We start from the raw sequence: 26,410 nt of genomic DNA, 5'->3' as shown, positions 1-26,410 counted from the left end.
TCAACTTCTGCTCTATTTGCCTCTCCCTGTGTTGAGAATGGGCTGTTCTGCTCAGGAAAGGCCTAGCAGCATGTTGGTTTGGAGAACAAAATGGTCTCTCTCCCAGTCGAGGTATGGCTGGAGGCACTGACCTAGTGGGAATGGGAAAGGCAAGGTGTTTCCCATGGGGGGAATGTGGAAAACAGAGGAACCAGCAGGCACTTCTGTAAGTTTGTCTGTCTAGAGTGGGGCCGAAGGTAGCAGCAGGGACACAATTGCCTTTGCTGACTGACTGACTTCCTTAGTGGGAATAAAAATGGCCACCAAATCTCTCTGAGCAATGGTTTCCTATCTGCTGCTGTTTAGTGGCCAATCTGCAAAGAACTGGATCTCAGTCCGGCTCCTGACATCACACCTGGCACTAACTGGCCCCCTTTGCAGCTAGTTTCAGCAGACAGGCTGAAGACTGCGTTCTCACCAGATCCTGCTCCTGCTTCCCTCGAAGTCACTGCCATTGACTTCCATGGCACCTGGGCACCTGCAGTTCTGGGCTGTGTCCCACGCAGGATTGCTGCCTTGCAGGCTGTCAGGCTAGCACTGAATATTCACTGAACACAATTAACTGACACTGCGTTTCCTTCATGCTCGTCGAGAACAAACCCAACTCCTTCCCCCCAACTTACTTTGCAAAGTTGGCGAGGTTCTGTGTGACCTTGGCAATGAGGGTCAAAGTGCGCGCAGTGCGGTCATCGGGATATTCCTGGAGCAGGTTAAAGAGGGAGGGGGACATGATGGCTGGACAGAGGAACCGGAGAAATAAGGAGGCACTGATGAGCCGCTCACTGATATCTGGCCGGCCACGGTTACTGCACTCTTGTCTCCACGAAGCAAAGACCTCTTTGAGTTCCCTTGGGAAGACGCTGCAACAAGAATTCAGGGCTTGTAAAGTCAGGGCTAGGAACTTGAGCCTTTTTCATAGTTCTGGCTGGCAAATATGACAACCAAGCGTAGCAACCCCCTTCCCCATAAGTCATCTGTGGGGCGTGAACTCTACTCCTCCAGCACTAAAAGCAGAGGCCTCCATCCCCTGAGCTGAAAGAGTAACTCCATTAACCGGTAGCAGTAATAGGCTCTTATCCTCTTTTGTGGACTTACCACTAGAAGGGGCTAGGAAGCCACACTGAAGCAGTGGGTTACACAGGAAGAGTTCTTGTTGCCTCTGAAACTTGCAAGAGAAGCAACTTAATCCACCAGACAGAGTTAGCCCCGCTGTCTATTTCCACTGAAGATGCTGGGAGCTGAATGTGCAGAAAAGCAGGCTCACAACAGCCTTCAGGTTTGGTTTCTAATGGGCTCCTGTCAGCTGGACTGAGGCCCCCATCCAGGGTTCATTAAAATGGGATTTACAAAAGCCTAATAGGAAAAAAATATCCGTCTGGCTTTTTAAGTTTCAGCAAAGACAACTGCTTGTCCTCGGATTGAAACATTCTCAGCTGTGCCCTGAACCCAGCCAGCAGCCTCGTGCTAGTGCCTGAGACCTGGGAACAGAACCATGCATGTAACTGGCCAGGCTAGTGTCACTGCCCAAAGGAGGAGAGACAGGAAATGTAAATTGCACAGAGAGTGAAAACAAAGCCACGGCCAGACATTAACTGAGTCATTCCCACTCCTTCCCGGCGAGGCTGGGAAATGTTACCAACGCTATTCTGCAGGTGGGAAACTGAGGCACAGAGGTGATGTGACTTTACCAAGGGGACACAGGGAGCCAATAAAGAGGCCATCATTAGAACTTGGGGTTTTTGGGCACACACCCAATCTAGGAGATCACACAAAGTTAAAAAGCTCTTATATCCAGGGACCGTCTTTTATACTGGTGCGGGGAATAGGAAGTTAATGCTGTGCAGGCATATGTGTCAAAGACTGGTGTAAACCCAGATTAATTGCTTTGAAGCCACAGAAGTTATTCCTGGTTTACGCCAGTGTAATGCAGGTGAAAATCCAGACTATTTACCCCGAATTCCAGGCAAATTCACTTGGGTTTAACCCACCCCTGGATGCTGGCTCCTGCGGATGCTTATCACCAGAGAGCCTCTTGCCTGTTTCTCCTGTTCCCAGCATGTTTTATTTACTCAGCTGGACACAGCAGCCCCAGAAGGGAGGCTGAACAATGGGTCTGAGCAGCCGTGGCCAGGTGCCAGCAGCTCAATGGCACAGAATGCCTGGGCCGCTCCCCTGGAATCTGCGCTGCCTGTTGAGCAAGCTCTTTGTCTAAAAGCAAACAGATCCTGAGACCCCGATGGAAAAAGCACAGTCAGACTGTAAAAGCAGCAGAGAATCCTGTGGCACCTTATAGACTAACAGACGTTTTCATCTGACGAAGTGGGTATTCACCCACGAAAGCTCATGATCCAAAACGTCTGTTAGTCTATAAGGTGCCACAGGATTCTCTGCTGCTTTTACAAATTCAGACTAACACGGCTATGCCTCTGATACTTCACAGCCAGACTGGGGTTCATCACAGCACGGTCCATGTTAGTGAGCAGCCAGCTCCATGGAGAGCGTCCCAGCTCCTCTGCCGAGAACAGGGGACGAGCTATGTGACAACGAGAGGCAATCTGCACTGACTTGTCTCCTGCCATCCCCCTCTTGTGCTGGGCCGGGCTGCCTGAGCCGTAAAGGTGGAAACTTGCACAGTCTGGGCAGAACACATTGTGCCTGGTACAGGGAGCCTAGGTGGCTGTTCTCCATCAGCAGTGGTGCGCTGAAGTGGAAGCACAGCCAGAGCTGGGTCTGCTCCTCCCTGCACAGCGTGGCAGATCTCCAGGATGCTAATGGAAGAGCATTCCTCCTGGTGCCAGTGCTCTGTGCCGTGCGCCCCACACACCTTGTGGCTGAATGGCTTGTTATGGCTTCGTTCCTTCTGTGACCACTAACTGGCCTGGCTTTTAGTATCACTTTGCTACACAGAGCGCTTGCTCATCAACATATTAGTGCCTGGAAATCCCTACCGCTGTCCTTCCTCAGCATTCCCTGAGCGCCCAACCTCTGGGCCAGGGGGATGCTCCAAGTTGACGCGCTGCCACGGTCGGTAGTTCTCACTGGACGGTAGCTTTGGCTTCCCCTTTCAATCCTGGCAGAGTGCTGTGGCCACATGGCTGGGGACCCTGCCTGATTAGCACATTTTGGGTGTGTTGTTTTCCTCTGTGCTCAGGGGATGAATGGGTCATGCCTGTCCCTCCTCTGGGTTTGTCTCCTCACCCAGTACATTCCCCTCAATCACCACTGAAATCACTTGTATTACCCCCGCTCCCCTTCTAGACCTGTCTCCATTGACAGTTCAGCACTGACCAGCAGTTACCCATGGAGACACTGGAGAGTCTCATCACTACACTTAGCTCTGAAGCAGTAACTCCCTGTGTGGGAACAGGTGGCACATGCTGATCTCTTTAAATGTCACTGGGTGTGTCCCTCTCCTCAGTCTGTCTGTTTCGTCTCTATCTTTTCCCTCCCCTTCTCAGCCCATCTCTCTCCCCTCAGCTCATTGCTTTTTCCCCCTTCTTAATGCTGCTGTTTTTCCAACTCTGAAATGCTAAAGGTCCCCTGAACAAGAACAATATTTAATTTATAGCCATGTGGACTTGACAGAGGGGGGACATATAAAAAAAATGAATAGTCTCAGCAGAAAGCTGCATACAGTAGAGATCTGCTTCCGGCACCCTCTATAAAAGCCCAGGGCCATTACAAATTCTCTAGTCCAGGCCTTCCAAATCACACTGGCTAAATCCTCCTCCTCTGGCTCTAGCTTAATCCATATAAATGGGCAAAACCCCTTTACTTCATGGTACTTGCCCAGTAAGACTGGAATCCTTTAAGCAATTTAAGGGTTGAACAATCTGGACAGGTTGAAGAGTTACTGAAAAATACCCCTTTAAAATGTATGTGACAGCAGCACACGCAGTAACGCCAAGTGCTCTTTGCTAATGCAGGATGGGAGTCGGAGAGACCACAAATGTTTAATTGTATAATGAAGGATGGAATTCGGTTAGCAGGCCTTTACGCGATGGAGGGGTCCATAATTCATTACCCAACTGTCCTGTAACGAGCTTCTGCAGGCTGAAATTCTGCTTACAGTGAAACTTTCCAGATGTCCAAATCATGCCATAATTGTAACAATTTTCAGTTATTGTGAACCTCTTCCCTCTCTCCAGCAGCTCTGCCTGCAGAATCTGCCACTCTATTTTTAAAGCAAGATCTTTAACTGTCAGGGTACCTCAGCCAATCCAAAACACTCATCAGCCCAATTATTCCTCCAGAATCAGTGCACAACAAGGCCCTGAGAACAGCATCCCGGCTGCTTCAGCCTTTTCCTGAAGGGAGGGCTGGAGGAACACATTTCCCCACTGCATCTCTGACTTCCCCTGGATCTCTTTTCTAGCTTATTTTTACCTTGACCTTTTAATGGCACCTCAGTTATTTTTAGCCAGAAATTAATTCAAACAAACAATAATTTGCATCTCTGTCTTCTTCCATCTGTAAGTTGCCAATGACTGAAGACATCAAGTGTCACTTGTGGGAAGTGCAATTCCTGAGGCCAAGAGGGCAATTAACTGGCCCATTGTAAGTTCCATGCTACCAGGAGAAGAATCTGCCCTTTTTGCTTCTTTGTGGTGGATACAGAAGGTCTGAAGTGAGGATTTATTTGGCTGCCTGTTCTCTCCCTGAGAGATATCAACTCTATTCCTTCCCAGGTTTGCCAAAGGACCTGTTGGATGTCTTGGGAGATTATCCAGTGAGAGTTTTCACACCATCCTGAAAGGGCTGGAGGATGAACCTTTAGCGGAAACTTCCTTTCTCCAAAACGATCAGAAACATTAATGTTAAACTGGCATTAATAAAAACTAAAGCCTGAGACTTAAGCAGTCTGATAAAAATCCCATCCATTTGCTCAGGTTTCATTCGCCAGAGTCTGGTGATGTCATCTGGACCCAAATCTCTAATGTAAAAACAAACAAAAAAAAATGAAGGAGAAAACTCTTTCAGGCCCTTCTTTCTCCACCAAAGCAGCTTAAAAGGGCACATGCTCAACTTTTTCTCTTTGCAGGGCATCTTTAAAGGGAGCATCAGGGACGGGCCCCAAGGATTGTGGATCCTACTGCCCTGAATACTAGAACACACTTTGTATAGATAAGCACCACCACAAACCGAATGCCCAAAGAGCTAAGCCCGCTGTGATCAGCATACGCCATTAGCATTTGTCTACCCAAGCCAGCTCCAGCCAGACCTCCAACAGCCCCAGCCTCCACCACTTCACAGCTCAGAAGCTGCTGCCAAGAGTGGTCCGTGATTCCAGGCGAGAGCCCTGTGCAAGTGAATGAGGAATTCCCCATTACTGCTGACGCAGGCTGCTTCTGATGTGGAGAGACACGCTCCTCCACAGGCATGAACGGCACTGAGCCAAAGGGTGCTTGACAGAGAGAGAGAGAAAAAGGGAAATCAACACTCCTGCAGCCCAAGTGCTTTCCACGTTCAGTGTGGCTTCCTTAAAGGCGTGGTTAGAAATGTAGGCACCAGCTGCTACACAGAAATTCTAAACCTCACCGGACGTTAGAGAAGTGCAAGATCAGAGGTGGCAGAGATGGAAAAGACTGAGGAGATCTCCAACCCCTGCAAGAGCAGGAAAGTGCCCAAGGGAGGACATAGCAAAGAGTAACGTGATGCTGCACTTGGTTTTAGCCAAAAGGCCAAGACTCTTCAATCGCACCTCAATGTGTGCATGAGTGAACAGTGTGCATGAGTCTGGGGGAGTGTGCAGAGTCTGACCTGATTCTCTATGGCACTGATTTCTACACTTTGCTCAAGTCTATCACACTGCAAAGCTTGCAATCCCTGTCTGAATGGGTTCTCAGGGGGTTCAAGTGGGAATCAGTGCACACACTGGGCCAAATTCAGGTCTGATTAATAGCAGTGGGGTTCCACCTGCTAACCTCAGGTCTCGCTGGGGAAGGCGTATCTCGGTCTCTTGCTCCATTGCCCTTGCCCAGTTTTGTGTGCGTGCGTGTACACACACCACATTTGGCATCACTAGGAATGCTAAAGAAGAATCACTTAGTCAAGTGATACCACTGAAAAGAAATGTAAAAGCAAAGCCACACTGCAGCCACCCTGCGGCTAACAACACGCTTGCCTTGTTCTCTCACTGATGGCACTGTGGAGGAGGGCAGAGTCTCACCCCTTGCAGACAATGGGCACACAGAGCTGGGCACAAACTGATTGTCACTGTGATCACTTTTTGTAGAAAAAAAATGTGAGTTTTCCCAAAACGAAGTCAGTTTTTGCAAAACACTTTTCACTGTGAAAAGGGCACATTTCTGCAGCCATGGCCACTCTTGTTCTCTTCCCAGGCAAGACCCAACGGTGCCCAATAAGAAGTTGTGAGTGTTTGCAGTGTGCGCATGGAAGGAGGAAGTGACATTGCCGCCTGCTTCCCTGCACAGCATCCCAAGGGTCCTGCTTCTGCTCACTTGGATACTCCACTCCCTGGTGGGCTGGTGTCCCAGGGCAGCCCCCCAGCTGAAAATGAGAGCTACAACTCCCAGCAGCTACTGAGGGCATCTGCAACCTACAGGGCTCTGTGAATAGCTGTCTTTCATCACTAGAAGAAAGGACAATGCAAAACAGCCCGAGTGCTGCGATGGTACATTCCCCGCCTACAGCAGTACCCTGTCTGCAACAGCAGAAAAGCATGTGGAGGGAAATGAGGGTTGTAGGGATACTGACCAGTAAGAATTGATGATTTTACAGAAAGCCAGCTCGCAGCACATTTTCAGGTTGCTCTGATGTTCAGGAAGGTCCGAGGATGAGCACTTACTGGGGTCCACCTCACAATTTTCATCTGATTCATACAGAGCTTTGATGAACTCCCCTACAAAACAGAGAGAGAGAGAGATGGTCTTTGGTGGCAAGATAGAAAGGCATTGCACCTGGACCCTGGCCTGTCACATGAGTGATAAAGTGTGGGACTGTAAGGCAAGAAAAGATACCTAGCGGGAAGGGCGAGGCTAGCTAAGAGCCTGCAAGGTGTCTGGGGATTCGGACCCACTGTTCTGAGTGGCTTATTGTTGTCTGGAATCCTTTGTTTATGGATCAATACTAGAAAACCTGGAGAAAAGGGACTGAAACCCTGGCTGGTGAGTGTCAGTCTCTTCCCCCAGCTGGCAGTTCTAGTGATGTGTCCCAAGGCAGTGACACAGAAATTCTGCCGTAATGCTGCTTTGCCAAAACACAACTTTCCTAGGGTGCTACTTGCCCTGATTTCCCCCAGGATGGTGCCAGTCTGGACAGATCACTCTCATGTGCTACGCTAGCAGATGGGATGTTACCAAGTCCACACATGCCAGGGCAATTTGTGAGGTCCGGACTCGGCAGCATGTCATTATGATCTCAGCTGACAGTGCTTTGATGTTAGAGATTGCGCCGGTGACAGGTTACGACATGGTCACGGGCCACAGGAGAAATGAGCAGTTGAAGTGGGAGATCCCAGAAGGAGTTTTACTGGTTGGTTGATTTAGAGCTAAACCACCAGGCAGTGTCACATCAAGGTCATTCTCCTCATTTCCCTTCACTCATGTTTGCCAGTTGATCATTCATTACACTCCCTCTGTTACATGTTATGGGCCTGATTCACCCCTCCCTCATACTTGCACCACTATTTCTACCCATGCACAGTGGGCAGAACTATTGCCATTCGGACTGGGGGGTGTTTTAGCCCCCAACCCCCAACTTCTGCACAGGAACAGCTGACCACACAAGGAGTAAGGCAGTGGGAGAGTCAGATGCAGGACAGGCTCCAAGGGAAGTGGTGGAGACACAGGGGAGGGACATTAATAGGGATACAGGCAGGATTTGGCTGCCTCTCTGCAGCTCCAGGACCAGGCTGCCAATCTGGACAGAACAAAGCTGCCTGGGAAGGTGTCTGGTTGGACTGGATATCCCAGGAGAACCATCTTCCCCAGCAGGCTGTGCTGCTTCAGGTTCTGCTCCCAGGCAGTGCAGATGGGTTTGCAAAAAGAATCTGTTTGAGTTCTGGGAAGAGGTTCAGTTTCCCTTTTCACCCCAATCCACTTGCCTATCCAACAACTGCTGACCACAGGCTCTTCCTTGGCCAGCTCCCTTATGTGTTTTCTCCCTTCTATTGCCCAAAACAGGATTTAGTGATTTACTGGAGAGGCTGTCCCATGTATTCTCCACTCAGCCGGCCAGCTTTTGAAACCTCTCTGTTTGCTCCAGGTGATGCCTGCTGTGATATCCTGCCCCATTAAAGCAGGCAATATGCACTATTGTGTTACTCTGCCACACAAAGATGAATTGTTTCCTTCATCAAATACCTACCGACAATCCGCACCCCAAACAGTGAACAATTGCTGCAGCTTTCCCCTGCACAAGCCTGGAGCAGTGGGAATATTTGCAATCTAGCCCTGGACATTCTAGCCCTTCATTAATCTTCTGACTTCTTAGCATTTTTAAAAGTAATCAGCTTACAGACTTACCTTCAGCCAGAAATCATTAGAAAGTAGAAACAAATAATGTTCCTTTTTTAACACTCTCCTGAGGTCTGCTGGTTTGACTGAATTTGCCTGAAAACCCCTGGTCTCCAGCCCTACTATTTTAAATCTGGTACTTCTGCTTTTTGGCATTAACAATCACCCCCCTCCTAATGTTATGTGACCCTATTGCTGGGATCTTGCCATGAATTTACTATGAATGAGAAGGAAATTAACAGCTAGATAAACAGGAATAATGTATGGATGTGCATCAGATCAGACAATGGATCCAGCAAGCCCTCTATTGCGTCTCTGGCTGAGTCTAGCACATTATGCTTCAGAGGAAGGCAATTCATCCCCCACCTTTCCCTCAACAGCACCTGACCATTGTGCAGTGCTGCCCATGTGGGACTTCTCATGGACCTTCCAAAGTTGATCAGCTTTTGCCCTGAAGCAGAAGCCATAATTATCTTGATTTGTGGCAGTGTAGCTGTTGTTTGAGTCATAAAGTTATCCAGCCCTTTTTAAAACTGGTATGAAGAGTTTCTGACAATCTGGAATACAACAGTCATAACTCAAATTTGTGAGCTTTCATCAGATCCATTAGTGATCAGGGGAGAATCAGACTGGGGTCACTGATTTGCTCTCTAGGTAGAAGGATCCAATGTGAGACACTGCGAACGCACGTCTGGGGAGCCGGGATGCTATGGCAGAAGACCTAGTGCATAACATGATTTAGAAGTATTAACGTGCTTTCTCCTCTGAAAGTAGATTAAAGAGCTAAGATTAGATAACTCAGCAGTGACCTCAAGGCAGCCCCACAAAGCTGTAAAGTATGGCCCTCTGCTGTCACTTTGGGGCAGTCCACACAGACTACATGCTTCAGCATCTGATGCTCCATCTGGATTCAAGAGGCCTGACTGCACTGCATGCTGGGATTTGTAGTCCCACAGGCTGCAGCCCCACACTAATTTGCAGTCTGCTCTGTTTTATGCAATATACACACAGACCATAAGCTCCTGACAAACTGCCAGAGCAGCCCTCTGCTGGGTAAAGTTTTGATGCCCCTGATATAACTGAAGGCAGGCAGTGCTGAGTTCATGTTCCTTCCATAACGGAGAACACTAGGGACCGCAGAGATTAAGGCGTTTTGTGGGGTAGATCCAACCACCCCACCCCTTCTCCTGCCTGCACATACCTAAGGCATCCTGTAAGTACTTCTGCCCCACCAGCTTCAGGTACTCCTCGATGGCTTTCGTGGCCAGCGTGTTCTCTCGAAAAATGAGGTGCTCATTTTCACCACAGCGGTCAACTTCGGACATCATCAGGTCAGTCAAGAAATCCTGAAAGGGAAAGTCCATTGTGGGTTATCACTTACTGACCCGTGCGTCATTTAGCAGAGAACACACTGATCCTCCTTCTCCAGGGGGCTCTCATGTTCACAGGGGGTCAGGCCATGAAACCCTCTAGCTTCTCCTGCATGTATCAGTCACTTCTTTACTAATCCTGCCCCTTCTCTGGCTCCCCCGCAACTCCTAACAATACATCTCTGAAGAGTTATTATTTAGCTATCTGGAAAATAAGCCATTCTAGCCCTTAGACATTTTCAACACTACCACCATCAGCGTCTTCACTGCGGGCCCACTTTTTAAAGGGGTCTCAAGCGAGCCTCCTGGTTTTTTGGGGCACAATTTTGTCCACCCTGTTAACTGCAGCTGCATTTAGACATCTAACTGCAATGGCAGCAAAACAGCTAGACAATGTTCAAATGCCGTTTGTTGTGCCCCCGCTTAACAGCTGAAAATCAAGCCCAAAATATGCACCAGGATACTTCAATGTCATATTTACTCTAGTATTCAGGCAAATAAACAGTACTGCCAAATTCCCACTGATGGACTCGTTTCCAGTTTGATGTGCATGGAATCCAGCTGCTCATTAATCTCTGTGCTGCCCAGCGATGTGCCTGGTGAGTGGGGGCAAAACACGCTGCCAGCACTGCCCTCTGCATCAGTGAGGGCTGACCTTTACTTGCCAAGTCTAACAGCACATCCGCACTCCAAAGAGCACCACTGTGTTTGCTAGAATGAAGGGGTTAATGGGGGAAGGCAGGAGGGTCACCTGATTCCCCATATGCCCAGCTGAAAAGCCATTGGGCGGCATAGTATTCAGTTGGCAGTAGCTCCGAGTGCAGGTTAAATATTGCACAGTTTTAAATGCTAAGAACACCTGCACATACTGTTATCTGCATTGCTAATAACATGTTTGCTCTGGAATTCTGTTTAAGCCTCCAGGACTGCTCTGGGTACTGAAAGGTGTCCTGCCCCTTCCTAGCACTTTGACGTTCATTTGGAGGGCAGAAGGGAAATCAGCTGCCAGATACTGTGTGAATTACCCACATTAAACCTCTGACTGTTGCCTCCTGCAGGAAAGAGAGAGAGAGAGAGAAATGCTGACAGGTAAATTTACTTATACAGCTGAAGACATTTTTTTAAACTGCCTTCCACTAAAACAAAATCTTGTGCTTGGTGATAACTCTTCACAGAGATAATGAAATTCTCCTTCCTTCGGCTTCCATAACTATCTGTAAATCACGGAATGCAATACCCATCTCCAAGCCTTGTGCTGTCATTCCCCAAATAAATGTGGGCCAGCAAGGTACATGCATAGCTTGGAAGAACCTCATGGTTTCTCATGTCCCTGAATCTGCCCCACCCGGCTATCATGGGCATAGCAGAACGATGTCAAGGAAGGCAAATGAGTCTGGGCCACACTGTTTTCTCCCCTTCGACAAAGTAATGACTCATTCACCTTCCCCTTTTACAGAAACCAACACTGCAGACATGAGACAGACATGCTGGGGTATCCCAGGATTAAACTAATAAGCAGCATATTCCAGGAAGACCTCCAGTCTTAATTCTGAAGATTTTCAAAGAGATTTGGGGACCCATGAAATCCAGTCAAACCCTAACACCAGCCATCTGACTCCAAGACCAAGCCAGATTTGCTCTCAAAGAGGCAGCATTGATATTGGGAGAGGGATGGTCCCTGGGAATCAGTTTTCCATTAGTTAGAAGGAGGTGTTTCTGATTATGAGTGTGTGTGCAGTGTAACACTTGATACTCCAAGGCTCAGGCCAGATAATCTGACTGGGGTCTCAGAATCTGTCTCTGGAGACTTTGGAGGTTTTGTTTGATCCCACCCCCGCACACTTTCCAGTAAGACATTACTGATGTCCAGACAGGGGAGGAAGGATGTACTCTTCAAGATAACTAAGTAATATAATGATGGCAGATTGACAGCCCTGGAGCCTGTCATCCTCCAGCCACACAATGGACACTCACAGGCATAATAGTACAGGCTTCCCCCATCCGCTGTCCTGCCAAATATGTCTCACCTGCGGCCTGCGGGTGAGACAGTCATTCAGGTTCCACGCCCTGGCTGTGGCTGCTCAGGCTGCCTTCAAGGGGGCAGTTAGTTCTAGTCTAGATGTTTATTTTGGATGTGGACACCTGTCTACAAGGAGCTGAATTAAGACACATCAACTTATCTCACGTAGGCCAAATGGGGATAAATTTCAGTCGCTTTCCAACCTGTGTTGAATTTGAACTGGTTACCTACAAGCAAAGGAACTATTGAAGTGAAACATGGCCCATTCCATTCCCAAGCAACTTCATTCTTTACCGACACTGTATTGTTGTGCCTCTTTCATGGAAAAAAAGAAAAATCCAGACGGTTTACAGTACATTCTGCACTAAAAAAAGGAAGAAAGATTGATAGGGACTGTGAATTACTGCGAGGTCTGGTTCCTCAGCACAGACTGACAGCTGTAGCGCAGCTCACTGACGTGATTGATGGCCACTGCTTTGCTCTCCCCTTGTTAGGAAGATTAGACATATTTACAGTAAGAGGAAATAAAGTGATACCCAGTCGTATTTTACCATCCGCCTCCATCCTTCCAAACACCTTGTCCAAAGGCTCATGTGCCAACCGCGATCAACAGGAGCAGCAATTCTGATCAGCACGTAGGACCAATACTACTGCTAGTCCTGATTGCAGCTCATGAACTAGTCTAACTGGTCTTTAGTGATGCCTGGGAACAGAAGTAATTGCTAATCTTCCATTGCACGTGAGATGCAGAGTCAGTGCCCCACAAGGCAAACACTGAATCCAGGGTCCGCAGAACTCCAGCTGGGACAGTACCACGCCATCTGAATGCCTGTGTGATCTCCCCTGCATTAACGAAAGTATGTGCAATAAGAATAATGCTCCTTTGCATCTTCTAGGTGTTTGGCAGGTACCTTCTCAGTTCCTGCAGCTGCTAACCCCTTTTTAAAATCAACTAACACTTCGCTGAAATAAAAACAAAAGCCCAGCAGGACATAAACACACAACAGGGCGCATGAAGAGAACATGTGGCGCTGAATCATATACCAGTCTCGGTGCAGCTGTGTAGGCTATGAACCATGCCGGTACAGAATCAATGTTCATTACGTAAATTCCCTGCCCCGCCCTGCTACCCATTCTGTCAGGAGGCCTTCAGGTCCCATTTTGCTAAGTGATGCATCGACACAGGCACTTGATATGTTCCATTTACTTTTCCCTAACATTTCAGCAGAGGCATTGACATGATTCAAACATACAGTCTTTGGAGTATGAATGTACAGCTGCGCTTGTTGAATTACAGGGCAGGCTGACACAGCTCCAGTGCCAGAATGGGAAAGATCTTAGCAGCACTGGCAGTTTAATTTACAAACATGGGTGTAATCAGCTGAGGTGTCTGGAAAAGTCCGATAGGATTTGATAGGGATGCAATCAAGTGGGCTCTAAAGAAACTCTGGAGACCAACAAAAAGCAACAGAGAACAGGAGCCTTCCTTCAGAATTCTGAAGCCATCCTGTAGAATGTAACAAAGAACAATGTACCTGCCAGATCATTCGTTTCAAACTCCTGTATGACGTTCCCATAAAGGTTACAGACAGGCATAATGGGAAAGCAAAGCCATCAGGGCAGGTTGAAGGGCAGTCTGTAACCAGGAGGGCTTCGTTGTACACACAGGGGCATGCATGGCTGCTGCACAGCTGTGCCCAAGCACCCTGGCCAATATCACAAGCCAGCTGGATGTGACTTCCACAGGCCTGGCGTTCACAGGGCTGGGACTGACATGCCAGCAGAGCCTTCCCTGCACAGGAGCCTTGATAATGAAAGACAATCTTTTAAAGAGTCATTCAGACTATTTCTCTAGACAGAGAATCTCTCCGCTTGTGGGCCCAGAAAGCTCAATAATTCTCTGGCAACCAAGGCGGCATGAATTTCCCTCCCCTTGCTGTTTTCTCTGCCTTCTTCCCTTTTTATCAGAGGAGCTGGAAAGTAACTTTAAACCCCCTGCTCAAATTCCTTTTGCTGCTATCTGTGTAACTCTATCACTTTTATCTTCCTGGGTTTCTCCTGTGTATGTTTCAATTCCAAGCAGCAGCTCAGGCTGACACAAGGTGCTGATTCTTAATTAGCAGCTGCTGACCTTGGGTTTGCCTGATACTCTTTCCTGTCACTTTCCCAACATACTAATTATCTCAGGTCCATTGAATTTTAGAGTTTCTCTTAGCCAAGTGTTTGCATTTTTTATTTTTTTTTTGGTCAATTGAGGACTTGGCTGGGAGCTGGAACAACTCCTGGTCACAGGGCAGCGAGACCCAAACCCAGGCTGAGAGTGGAGTTTTGATACAAAAGCAAAACTTGGGTCGAGGGCTGAGACACATGGACCAAAGGCCTGACCAGAAATCAAGTGAATTTTGGTGGCTTCAGCCCAGTTATAGGGCTCCGTAGAATCCACAACTTAATGCAAAACTCTGAGTGTGAGTGACCCAACATAAAGGAAGCTGAGAAGAGATTCCCATGATATGCCTGCTCTGGTCATTATTACAACCTGCCCTCCAGCAGCTTGGCCCTGTGCAGAGCCATGAGAAGTCAAAGTCCTTGATTATGGCAACTACATTTTAAGTCAGGAGTTCAGCCAGCTGGATGGGGAATCCTGATATTGTTATTTAACAGCTAAACCACACCCCTGCAGCCGTGGGACTAAAACACAGACCCTTATGTCCCCAGGCACAGTCTTCTGACCTGTTTACTTGCCTCTGCCCGGCCCAATTTGGGTTAGCAAATGCCCTGAGAAAGGGCTGTTCGGAGAATCTCACAGCAGCTGGTTTCTACCTGTCCAGCTCAATCCTGAGGAGGGTAGCGAAGCACTGGAATGCATTACCTAGGGAGGTGGTGGAATCTCCATCCTTAGAGGTTCACAAAGCCCTGGCTGGGATGATTTAGCTGGGGTTGGCCCTGCTTTGAGCAGGGGGTTGTACTAGATGATCTCCAGGGCGAGGGGACTGGTGGGAGGAAAGGGACTGGGAAATTACGTGTAATGCACAGTGAGATCTTCTTGGGAGAGAGGCACCAGCAGCCCTAGGAGGTACAGTGCTGCTCCCCTGCAGGTAGCCGTGTGACTGTGGTTCACCAGGATGGGATGGAATGAGCCGCTTCCCAGGGAAAGAGCACGAGGGAGTGCATGAGACAGGAGATGGAGGGGAGCGAGCGGCCTGGCGAGGCCTTGTGGTAGTGCATTTGTGACAGCATGTGGGCCCTGATGTTCTAACCTAGGCATGAGGGTCAGGTTGCACCTGCCTCAGGCGGAAGGCTGCGAACCCCAAAATAAAACTCTGATCATAAACAACAAGCAAGTTTAAAGGCAAATGTGGCGCATGCCTCTGTGGCTTTAGAACAGTGGTTCTTAAGCCACGGGCCGAATGTGACCCAATTAGCACACAGCTGCGGCCAGCTCAGCTGTCTGCTAAAGGCCAGCCTGCATGCTGGGGTCTGCCAGGTTCCCAGGCTGCTCTGCAGCCCAACACGGTTGGGGTGGGGCTGCCAGCCGGCCCCACATTGTGCAGTCTGGGGCAGCTGCGCGGCCGGGGTTCACGGCGGGCAGGCAGCCAGCCGGTCCCGCATGGAGAGGATCCGAGGTCAGGGTCTGGGCTGCCACTGCCCTGCCACCTGGCCCAGGTAACACACTGTAATAAGTTGAGAACCACTGCTTTAGAACATTGGTCAGAAAGAGTTCACAGTCTCAGCCAGAGCTGAGGCACCTGGTACGTCCAATGACAGCTTCGAGAGGGGTTGGAGGGAAGTGTCTTGTTTTATCTGAACCAGTTTGCCTAGCCCTAATTCCGAACAGCTGCTGCCCATTTTCCCCACTCTTCCTTCCAATGCCCATGTCTCCACCCTGCTGGACTGGGGCAGAGAGGGGGCAATATGTTCTATCTATGATCTTAGAAGAGAACTGGATACATTCATGGAGGTTAAGTCCATTAATGGCTATTAGCCAGGATGAGTAAGGAATGGTGTCCCTAGCCTCTATTTGTCAGAGGATGGAGATGGATGGCATGAGAGAGATCACTTGATCATTACCTGTTAGGCTCACTCCCTCTGGGACACCTGCTATTGGTCATTGTCAGTAGACAGGATACTGGGCTAGATGGACCTTTGGTCTGGCCCAATCTGGCCAGTCTTATGTTCTTACCTGGAAATCCAAACTCAAGTGGTCAGTTGCTCCTTGACAACAGACAGGCTGGGCCCACAAGTCCCATTACGTGCAACTGGGCCAGCAGCTAACTATTGGCCCTGAACTTTGGAGAACTGATTGAAAAGTCCACGGTGTAAAAAGAAAAACAGCACCCTTCAGAAAGACAATTCTTCATCACAGATGTCAGTAGGTGTGAGAAAGCACATTAATTGCTAAGCTCAAACAAACACACAAAAAATAATGGGAAGAAAAAGCTTCTTCACTAGAGACTAACCAGGAGAGGAGCAGGCAGCTAATTGATTCAATCAATAATTCTGACACTCCTTGCCTCCAGGTTGTCTTTCTGCACAACAAGGGTTATGCTTAAACCTGCGTCTGCCCTGGAGAATGTAAAAAGTATTGAGAGACAAGCCCATCCTGTGTTTCAAGTATTGGACCGAGGGTCGTGACAGACAGCTCGTAATTTTCATCAACAGATTTGCCAATGTCAAACATGAATAAAACTCTGTAATAAAATCACTTCAGAAAACAGACAAACAAATAAACCAACCAAACCCCCACCCACGCTGCAAAGGGGCAGGAAGCCTTTCCACTTGATTTAATAAGCCTGGATACATGCTCTCCCACATGCCTTTTGTGCCCCCCGGCCCCCTCGCCCCCGCTCCCATGCATGGATGCTCTTCCCTCCAACCTGTGCTGACAGGTGCACTCCTGCCTGAATGGATCGGTAAGGCCCCAGTCCTCTGGAAAAGTCCCAGTAGGATTTAATAGGGATGAAACCAGTAGGGCTCTACAGACATTTCTCTAAAAATCTATAGAAGTTAACAAGGAATAAGACCCTTTCTAAATGGTTCTGGAGCCATTCTATGCAATTCTGTAGCCGGAGTGTCATTCTCTACTCAGTTACATGGGCTGTTTCCATAAGGGACAGCCCACGTCTGAGCTCCAACGTGTCTGTCTGTACATATCCATCCTTCTACGCTTCCTGGGACACGTCTCCATGTCTGCTGCACCACTCTGGATGTAAACACACAGCCAGCCGGCTCTTTGGCACAAGGAAAGCACAAGGCGATACAAGGGACGTTTCTTTGGGTGAGGCAATGAGCAGAAGAGTGAAGAGCAGCAACGTTTCCTAGTAAGGAAAGGCCTTTCCAGAGGCATAACAGACAGCAAAGATCTGGGACCACGAATCCTGCTCAGATTGTACTTGGAGCATTTTATAACCTCGCCAACCTGGAGAATGTTTACACAAGATCTATCCTGCATCTTTCAGGGAAACATTCACAGCTGGAGGCACAAGGGGTTTATTTAGCCGGCGTTAATGAGAGCTGCAGAGCTATGCCCCCCACACCTGCTGCTCTGAACTGCACTCCCCCTTGTGTTGGAGTAGCTAACATCATCACCGACTGTTGGGCAGACTGATTTTGTAATGACAAGGTTCCGCACATCATAAGCCTGACTAATAGGACTGACTTAACCTTAAGAGAATTGAAATGATAAGGGTAATGAGATTACTAGCTATCCCAAAGACTGGTCTCAGAGTCTGGCCATACTCTTTGTGGGGGGCGGAGCCGGGTGGGACGGGGCAGGAGTTGTGCTAAGGGTTGGCAGGGCTGGAACACACGTATTCTGAGAGAGACAAGGCAGGGGAGGTAATAGCTTTTATTGGACCCAGTTCTGTTGGTGAGAGAGACAAGCCTTCGAGCTTACACGGAGCCCCTCGTCAGGTCTGGAAAAGGGACCTATGTATGTGTCCTCCTGTCAGAAGTCCCTGAACTTCAGTGTTTTAGTAGCAGGATAACAAGATGCCCTTTGATTATAGATGCCTGTTTGAGAAACAGCTACGCTGTGGCAGAACTTCCTGACGAAACCCAACCACCACCACTGTTTTGCACAAATAAAAAAATACATAAAAAATGGTACAAATGGCAGATTTTGCAGCGGGGGGAGGGTGTAGTAGTTACACCTGTGGAATCAGTGCCAGCCCCTCCACAGTGAAAAGCCTGGGGCTGGACACTGGCATGCTCACTATTACCAGGTGTGAAGAAAACACACCACCCACCTGGCATTCTTTTATCCTGTGTTTCTCAAGGACTGGTCCGCAGATCGGCGCTGGTCCCTGCAATCTCCCTATAGCAGTTTAGGAAGGCAGCAAGCTGCACCCTGGTATCCGAAAGGTTGAGTAACACTGCAAACCCACGTCATTCATTGTTCAGGGAATACACTTGCTGTCAGGGCATATTTTTAAATTAAACAGTATGGAGTCCAGCACTTCTGAGCAAAGCACCGTGTCTCCTGATATTCATGATCACACATACAAAATTGGATTAGTGTGCGATGGAAGAAGCTGAGTTTGGAGAAGGAAAACATATTCCAGTTCAGTTCTAGGCTTACACTACACAACAGCAAAACATTTGATTTTTAAAACATATTGGCAGTTTACTGAGTGTCCCTTAAATACATTTAAAAATACCGTGTAAACTAAAGCAGCCAGCTGAGACGGTAAACTCAAAACGTGTACAAGACAAAGGCCGACAGAGATGTTCTGGCAGCAGCTGGGGTCTCAAGCAATGAACAGCCCCAAGAACACAGTTAAGTGGAATCAAAATTCTTTTCACAGCACAACATGAAGCCAGTAATACCTTGTTAAAGCTCTGTATATGCAATAGCCATGAAATAATGGCCTGCGTTATGCCAGTACCCTGCCTGAGCCCAGTGACTGCCCCTGACTGTGCCAGAGCCAAATGGCTTTCAGAACTGACCCTTCAAGTGACAGTTCCGGGAAAACAGACAAGGAAAATGCACAGAGGTAGAACTGTTCCAAGATCGACATCTTGGAAGGGACATACCCTGGCCTGCAGCGCTACAGAACACCAGCAGCAGAGCGAGCGCTGCTCCTTGACATGTCTTTTTGGGGGCTAGATAACCACCAAAATAAGCCAGAAACAGAACCTCACCTACGAAGCCCTTCATCTATCAGAACTGGGGGAAAGGTGGCAGGCCTATGATTTTGGTTCCACATTCCAAGCTGATAGAGGCTAATTTTCCAGCTTCCGTTTGGATGTGGCTAGTGTCTGTGAAATGGTGGTGGCTATCTCGTAAGAACAGCTGATCTCTCAAGAGTTCTGCCATCTTGGCCAATGCTCATGAGATTTTGGTGCTTTTGATTCAGCCTCACAACCGAACCCTGGGCTTTAGTCTAAATCTAATATGGATCCAGATCCTCAGATTGCCTCTGGTCTCATTCCTACCAGTGAGATGGGATTGAATTTGTGAGCTAAGCACCTGTTTCTCCTACCCCATACCATGAAGGCCACAGTGAATGAACAGCGGATTTCCCCAGGGATCTATACTCGCTCTGATGCTCCTTAACATGTATACAGCTGACTTACCTCCCACCTTGGTAATGCAGTTTGTAAATGCTGATGATCTCTGCCTGGTAATAGCTATGAGGAGCTGGAGACCTGCCTGACCCTGACACCTTTGCCAAGTACTTTTCAAAGTGCCAACTTAACCTATACATATTAAAGACAGTGCCATCCATCATGCCAACTGGTTAGCTCATTGACAGCAGCAGTTTGTTCTGAGCAACCCAGCCAACCATTTTTGAACTGCACCCTACTTATTTGGGGATAAAGCTTGACAGCTCTCTGTCCTTTCAACAACACATCGAGAAGACGAGCCACAAACTAGCTGAGAGTCATACTCCTCTGCAGGCTTGCCGGTAACTCACGGGATGCTAGTTCTGCAACCCTATGGACATCGATCAGTGCCTGGGTTTTTCTACCTGCTGATTACTGTGCGGCAGCATGGGGCTCCAGTCGTCATTGTGGCAAGTTGGACTCACTGATTAACTCTGCCCTTCATATCATTACTGGTGTGACCTGGACAACTCCAGTCTCCAGTCTTCCAGCCCTGGCTGTCATTGGTCTCCTGGTGATTGGGCGTGAAAGAAAGTCCTGGCTGCATTACCGTGCACAGCCAATGATCAAGACAGCGTAGTTCACAATTTCACCTGAAAGCCACACCAACACCACCAGAGAAAGTCAAGATGTCCCTTTTCTGAAATGGCTGACCCTGTCAGACAGCACGTCAGACACAGTCTTTCTAAGGAGCAGCAGCAGCAGCAGGTGATGTGGAACTAAATTTTGGATCGACGGCTCATTTCTTGGCAGATAGACAAAGCAGATCTAGGTCCCTTAGTCTCGCCAGCTCAGTTCTCGCGTGCCCCTCTGAACAACCACATGAACCAAAAGATCCTTCCTCGCTATGAGAGAGTACGTTGGGTTTTAACTTACATCTTCACTGTTGGGTTTCTTTAGCACCTTGCCCTGCCCTGTGGAGCTCAAAAACAAAGAGCGTGCCATCTGGTCAAGGACTGCTCTCTTTCTCACTGGGATGGTGGATGGAGGTGCTGATGTGGCCATCATAGAGTGGCTTCAGCACTGACCAAGCATCCAATTTATTGTTTATGCTGTCAGAAGCCGTGGACCAGAAGACTATAAAGGCAGGATAAAAACGCAGAACAAACAGAAGCCGCATTGCAGCACAACCCTGCCCGCCCCCGCCACTGCAGGAAGCCTGCATGAATGCTCTGGACAGATTCACAATTTTCTGGGGGACCTGGGGCAGTGTCTCAGATTAAGAAATTGCCTTGGGATGAGCCTACCTTCTTCCCATCAGCTGTATGTGCTCTAGCCCTCCAGGGGGCTAGGACTGCTCCACAATGCAAGCTTGAGACACAGCAATCTCTGTCGTGGATTAGAGCAGCCTCTGCAGAATGGGAGATTGGCAGCAGCGGTCAGCAGTGAAGCAGGGGGACTCCTTGGTTCTGGCACGACCAAGTCCCAGCTGCCTACGAGACTGGTGGGATCAACTACTGGTATCTCCAGATGATTGCATGGGGAATGCAACTTGACTTGCAGCTAGTGCAGCCCTATAAAGATCAATGAACCAATGTCTCCCCTCAGTGAACACCACAAGGAGACGGAGACGCAGTGCACAGGGGCTCCCATCCGGTGCCAGTGGAATAAACAGATTACCCACCTGCCCCTCTCGTCAAACACATGCACAAGCAGCTCTGCCACAGCTCAGGGCGTCCCCCATCCGTGAAAGATGCCATTCCCCACCACCTTGGCACTCACTGCCCGCTCTCTAGGCTCATCTCATTTACCGCACAGCTCCCTGCAAGGCAAGTAGCAATTAAAAGGGTCATGTTGGTAATTGCTCAGTTACATAGCTTAATAGGTTCCCTGCAAAATGCACATGTATTGGAAGGCGATCTTTCAGTTGCATTGCTTTGTGGGTTTGTTAGACTGCAGTGTCATACTATGCTTGGCATATGGAACAGGCACATAGGTATTATGGCTGTATTACTCTACGCTTGGATGGATCATGTGCTTATCTAATGGCCCAGCACAGCCAGAGGCTGTGACCTTTAGGGCACATTCAAGGGCTGGCTGTTTTCTCAGGCCTTTGCCGGAGTGACCATTACACAATGCATTTGGCTTGTGTTAGCAGGCTAGTCTTTGTACAATCACTTGGAAGAGGCGTGTTATTACTTGTATACACTGACGTAACACCAGCGCTGGGCATAGACCTTTACAGTAATAGCTGACCCAGTCCCTGCCCCAGAGAGCTTTCAGTCTAAGTTACACAAGCCTAGGACACAGAGACAAAGGGAGACAACAGGAAAAAGATAAAGCCAACAGCATGTCTGGTGAGCTCACAAGTCAATCGTGAGAGCTGGGGAATTTCCAAAGGGAGACTGCGGTCAGCACAGAGGAGGAGCAGGCAGTACAGGGGGAAGGTGGTGAGAAAATGAGGCATATGGAGGAGGAAAGAGATTGTTCTAGACCAGTGGGTCTCAACCAAAGGTACCTGGGGATACTCCGAGGTCTTCCAGGGGGTACATCAAGTCATCTAGATATTTGCCTAGTTTTACAACAGGCTACATAGAAAGCACTAGTGAAGTCAATACAAACTAAAAGTTCATACAATGACTTGTTTATACCGCTCTATGTACTATACACTGAAAAGTAGGTACAATATTTATACTGAAATTGATTTATTTTATAATTATATGGGAAAATTAGAAAGTCAGCAACTTGCCAATAAGAGTGAGCTGTGACACTTCTGTATTTTTACATCTGATTTTGTAAGCAAGTAGTTTTTAAGTGAGGTGGAACTTGGGGTACACAAGACAAATCAGACTCCTAGAAGGGGGTCAGAAGTCTGGGAAGGTTAAAAGCCGCTGTCCTAGACACAAGGAGCAGTACAATCCAAGGGACAATGACAGCAACAAGGCAAGATGACAGGGAAGCTGGAGCAGGGACTGACCTGTTCTGGGTTTGTGCAGCACTCACCACAATGGGGCCCAGACCCATGCCTGGTGCTCCCACAATACATATAAACAATAGTGAGTGACGCGGGGGCAGAGCTGTGCAGAGCCCTGGGAAGAGGACAACATATGGAACCCAGGAGTCCTGACTCTTAATCCCTACTTCTAACTTCTTGGAATCTGCATTGACCGTGGTCATTTCACACAAGCCCTGGCAAGCAAGGTAGTGGACTCCTTTTCCTTTGAAACTTCAGGGGTCGTCCAGTGAGGACTTTAAAACCAGAGTCTCAACAACTTCCAGGTCTCTCGGGGGGGTGGTGGGGGCGTTCGTAACTTCCTTCCATGGTACTGAAAGGATCAGTGTGTGGGCAACTCTAGCAATGACCTAGCTTATGGCAATGAAGAGACCAATTGAAGGAATATTGTGTTAAGATGCCAAATGACTACTCAACCCGCAGGTGCTTAGTGTGTAGAGTCTAAAACACAGCCCTCCAGCAGGAGGCAGCAGTGCGTGAACAGAACTTACTGGTGAGAGGGGAATGGCTCTTACAGGAATGGTTTAGAAATGCCCACATTTGTAACACACAACACTGGAAAAATCCAGTAGTGCTTTGGAGCTGCCACTCACCCTCTCGCCTCCTTTTTCAAAGAAAACAGGGTGGCAGGGTTGGGGCTCAGAAAACCAATTAAAGGCATAATTAACTTGACTATGGCTGCTATAAAAATATTATCAGATAGATAAACTCTTCAGGGGGGCAATTATATGGCTGCTGCCAGTTACACACATGCTAGTGAAACAGCATCCTAGGGCTGGGAACTGCACCGCTGCTTTGCAATCTGAACAGCCTTCCTAAGAAGAGGACCCTAGGGCGTGTTCCAGGAGAAACAGCCAGCTCTGTGCGATATGTCCTACCCTCTTGAGCTTCCATCCTGCACCGCAGGGCTCTGTCCTGGGATCCCAGCGCTTCCCTGGGCTGCTGAACTTCATTCAGGAGACACAGGCTCCTGCAGCCCTCCATGTCATTCACTGCACAGCACTGTGCAGGCAAAGCTACATGAGGTCCAAACTACCACACTGCTGGGTGGCTCTGGCCAAACCCACATGGGCCAGGAGGGGAAAGGATGGGGCACGAGTTGCAATATGTTGATAGCAGAACGTTTTCTTTCACCCCAGCATTTCCAGTGCCAATAACTGAGGGAGAGAGCAGGGAGCTTCCAACAGGCTGGTACAGGAGGGAAGTAAATACTTCTGCTTCAGAGAGGCAAAGCCTCACAGAACAAACAAAGAAGAAGCCATGTTTACTCCTCATCCCTTCACAGCCTGGGAAATATTGATTTCACATAAACAGCCAGTTAGAGCTTAGTCAGGTGTTTTTTGTTCTACCATCCATCTGGGGAAGAGAGTTTTGATCAGTTTACATGTTTATAGAAATGGCTCAAATATTTTTAAGATGGGCCAGTAGAGTTTAGGCATTGAGATGACTGGGCTGCAGGTTTAAAAAAATCAGAGAGTAACAGCTGCATTTCTGATCACGATGATGCACCTTTCCATACTGCCTTTCCTCTGAGGATCTCAAAGCACATTACAAAGATTACATCTCACAACATCCCATTAGGAGATATTATATTTGCTTTACAGATGGGAAACTGAGGCACATAGCAAGTCAATAGGGGGGCCAATAACTAAATCCAGAAGTCCCAGCTCCCAACTCTTGTGTAACCACAAGCCCATGCCTCCTCTTCAGAGAAACAACAGTGCCACTTTCAGGCTAATCTTTTCACAAATATAAAAAGAGTCAAGAAAATTGCACCCACCACCGGAGCACATTTAGGTCTGGATATTTTTCACACTTTCCAGTGGGCCGGAGCAGCTCCCTAAACCTAGATCCTTTGATTTTAACTTTATCAAAATGCCTTTCCCTTTTCTCCCCAGCTCTCTGCCTTGGCTACTGCTCAGGGTTTTGCAGGTCCGTTGAACTCTCCAACCGCCTGCGGGAGACACTTTTCTTCCTCCTCAAACACCAACCCAAAGAAGCGCTGTCCTTGAGTTGGGGCAGGCTTGTTGTCTATATTTTCCACAGCCTAATCTGCAGCGTGGGCACAGCTGTGTGGCCAGGCCCAGTCAGACACAGAGAAAATGGAGTGAGAGGAAAGGCAGGAATAAAAAGAGGATGAGATGAGGAATCTTTGCCACTACAGCTTGTTCTGGTGGTTCTCAGGCCTGAGTGTTAACAATCCCACCCCACCTCAACCGAGAGCCTCTTATGAAACAATGCTGCAGTGTCTACAGGAATGGTCCAAAATGCTACAGCTTTCCCTGAGGACCTGCAGTAATTTCACACCACGCTGCTCTTTCTCCTATAAGGGATAGGTCTACACAGCAGCTGGGAGGTGTAATTCCCAGCTCAGGTAAACCTATACGCCCTAGTGCTGCTCAACCTAGTGCCTAAAAATAGCAGTGTGGCCCGTTGCCCTAATACAATTTTGCCCCAAGCCTGGGTGTGTGCTTGGGTGGCTGGCCTGAGCTGCTGCTTGTGCTGTCACAGCCACTGTGCTGTCTTTGGCAGACTGCGCAGGTCTAGTGCATGTCCAGCAAGCCGTGCTAGGAGGCGCCCAAAAGGAATTTAAGCACCAGGATAATATAGCAAAGAAAAGCATCTAAACTCTCGTACCTAGAAACACCAGCCGGCACTGACAGCAGAACTAGTGCCTGGAGCCTTTTCTCGGGAGTGGCACCCAGCACCTCACCACCAGGTGGAGGGCCCCTTTATAACTATGTAGCGCAGGGGGCAACAGCCTTTCCGCAGTGCTGTGCCAAGTCTTCACTTATTCCCTGTAATTTAAGGTTTCGCGTACTAGTAACACAGTTTACATTTACGGGGCCGGGTTTCGCGTACTAGTAACACAGTTTACATTTACGGGGCCGGCAGCCGGGACCCCAGGCCGGCAGCGGGCTGAGCGGGGTCGGCAGCCGGGACCCCAGGCCGGCAGCGGGCTGAGCCACTCAGCCCACTGCTGGTGTGGGGTTCCGTCTGGCGGCCCCTGCCAGCCGGGATCCCTGCTGCCAGCCCCACTCAGCCTGCTGCTGGCCCCGGGGTTCTGTCCATCCAGGCAGGGCAGACTGAGCAGGGCCGGCGGACGGAACCCCACGCCGGCAGCAGAGGGCCACTGAAAATCAGCTCACAGAGCTGGTATTTTTGGCATTCCTGCCCATTTCTTATTTTAATCAACACGACTGTGTTGTGCCAGCCTGAAAGGCAGTGGGCCAGACTTTGCCTTCTGATATGGGTGTGCCAGGCCCACTGACTTCCAAGGGATTGGTGTGCATGGATCGCGGGGCAGAACTGGACCCTATGGTGTTACTGACCATTTATATATATGGCACCATTCTGCTGTACAGAGAGTAAAGGCACTGTGCGTACAATATAGCACTGACACTGCCGTAACCCCTTTTCGACAGCAGGCGGGGGAGCATAGTGCCTCGTGGCGCACAGGCATCGGGAAGGGAAGGGGGGACAAGAATGATTTTTCAGCCCCTCTGCAATGCTAAGGCTAGCTGTGCTGCTCAGCAGCTGTTTGCTCCCAGAGGCTCAGAGTCTCTCCCTAACACTTGGCTCAGTGCAGCCCGCACTGACCTGCTCTACCCCAGCCCCAGCCAGCAATGCTGCATGGCACCCATGCACTTTAACCCTCCCCAACGCCCCCGAACTAGGCATCTTCTTTCTTAGCGCTTGTCTAGACACTGTTTTTGTACTAATTTAACTAAGCGATGCAACCCCCAAGGTAAGAGCTGTCTACTGGCTTCTGGATTCTTATCCCTACCGCTTGCCACCATCAAACCAATGGCCTGGTCAAAAGGTTTAATGGAACTTTGGGGGCCATGATCCGTAAATTCGTAAATAAATACTCCAATGACTGGGACCTAGTGTTGCAGCAGTTGCTCTTTGCTTACAGGGCTGTACCACATCCCAGTTTAGGGTT

At 48.8% G+C, this 26,410-nt stretch overlaps 1 protein-coding gene across 11 annotated transcripts in view; it reads right to left on the bottom strand.

The window, feature by feature from the left end:
* Positions 1-26,410, bottom strand: part of DAB2IP (DAB2 interacting protein) — a 344,050-nt gene that overhangs the window by 28,325 nt on the left and 289,315 nt on the right. For all 11 annotated transcript variants that reach the window (XR_004371910.2, XM_032767534.2, XM_032767539.2 and 8 more), the window contains 3 exons: positions 9,718-9,862; positions 6,757-6,901; positions 663-899 (listed from right to left, as the gene is read on the bottom strand). Coding sequence is in view for 10 of the 11 variants with exons in the window: in XM_032767534.2 (XP_032623425.1) it covers positions 663-899; positions 6,757-6,901; positions 9,718-9,862 (527 nt within the window). In the remaining variant the exon portion in view is untranslated. The remainder of the gene's footprint in view (positions 1-662; positions 900-6,756; positions 6,902-9,717; positions 9,863-26,410) is intronic.

This window comes from Chelonoidis abingdonii, chromosome 24, assembly GCF_003597395.2.
Source record: "Chelonoidis abingdonii isolate Lonesome George chromosome 24, CheloAbing_2.0, whole genome shotgun sequence".
Classification (NCBI taxonomy): domain Eukaryota; kingdom Metazoa; phylum Chordata; order Testudines; family Testudinidae; genus Chelonoidis; species Chelonoidis abingdonii.
The sequence above is the reverse complement of the archived record's forward strand: the minus strand, read 5'-3'. Positions and strand labels throughout refer to the sequence as shown.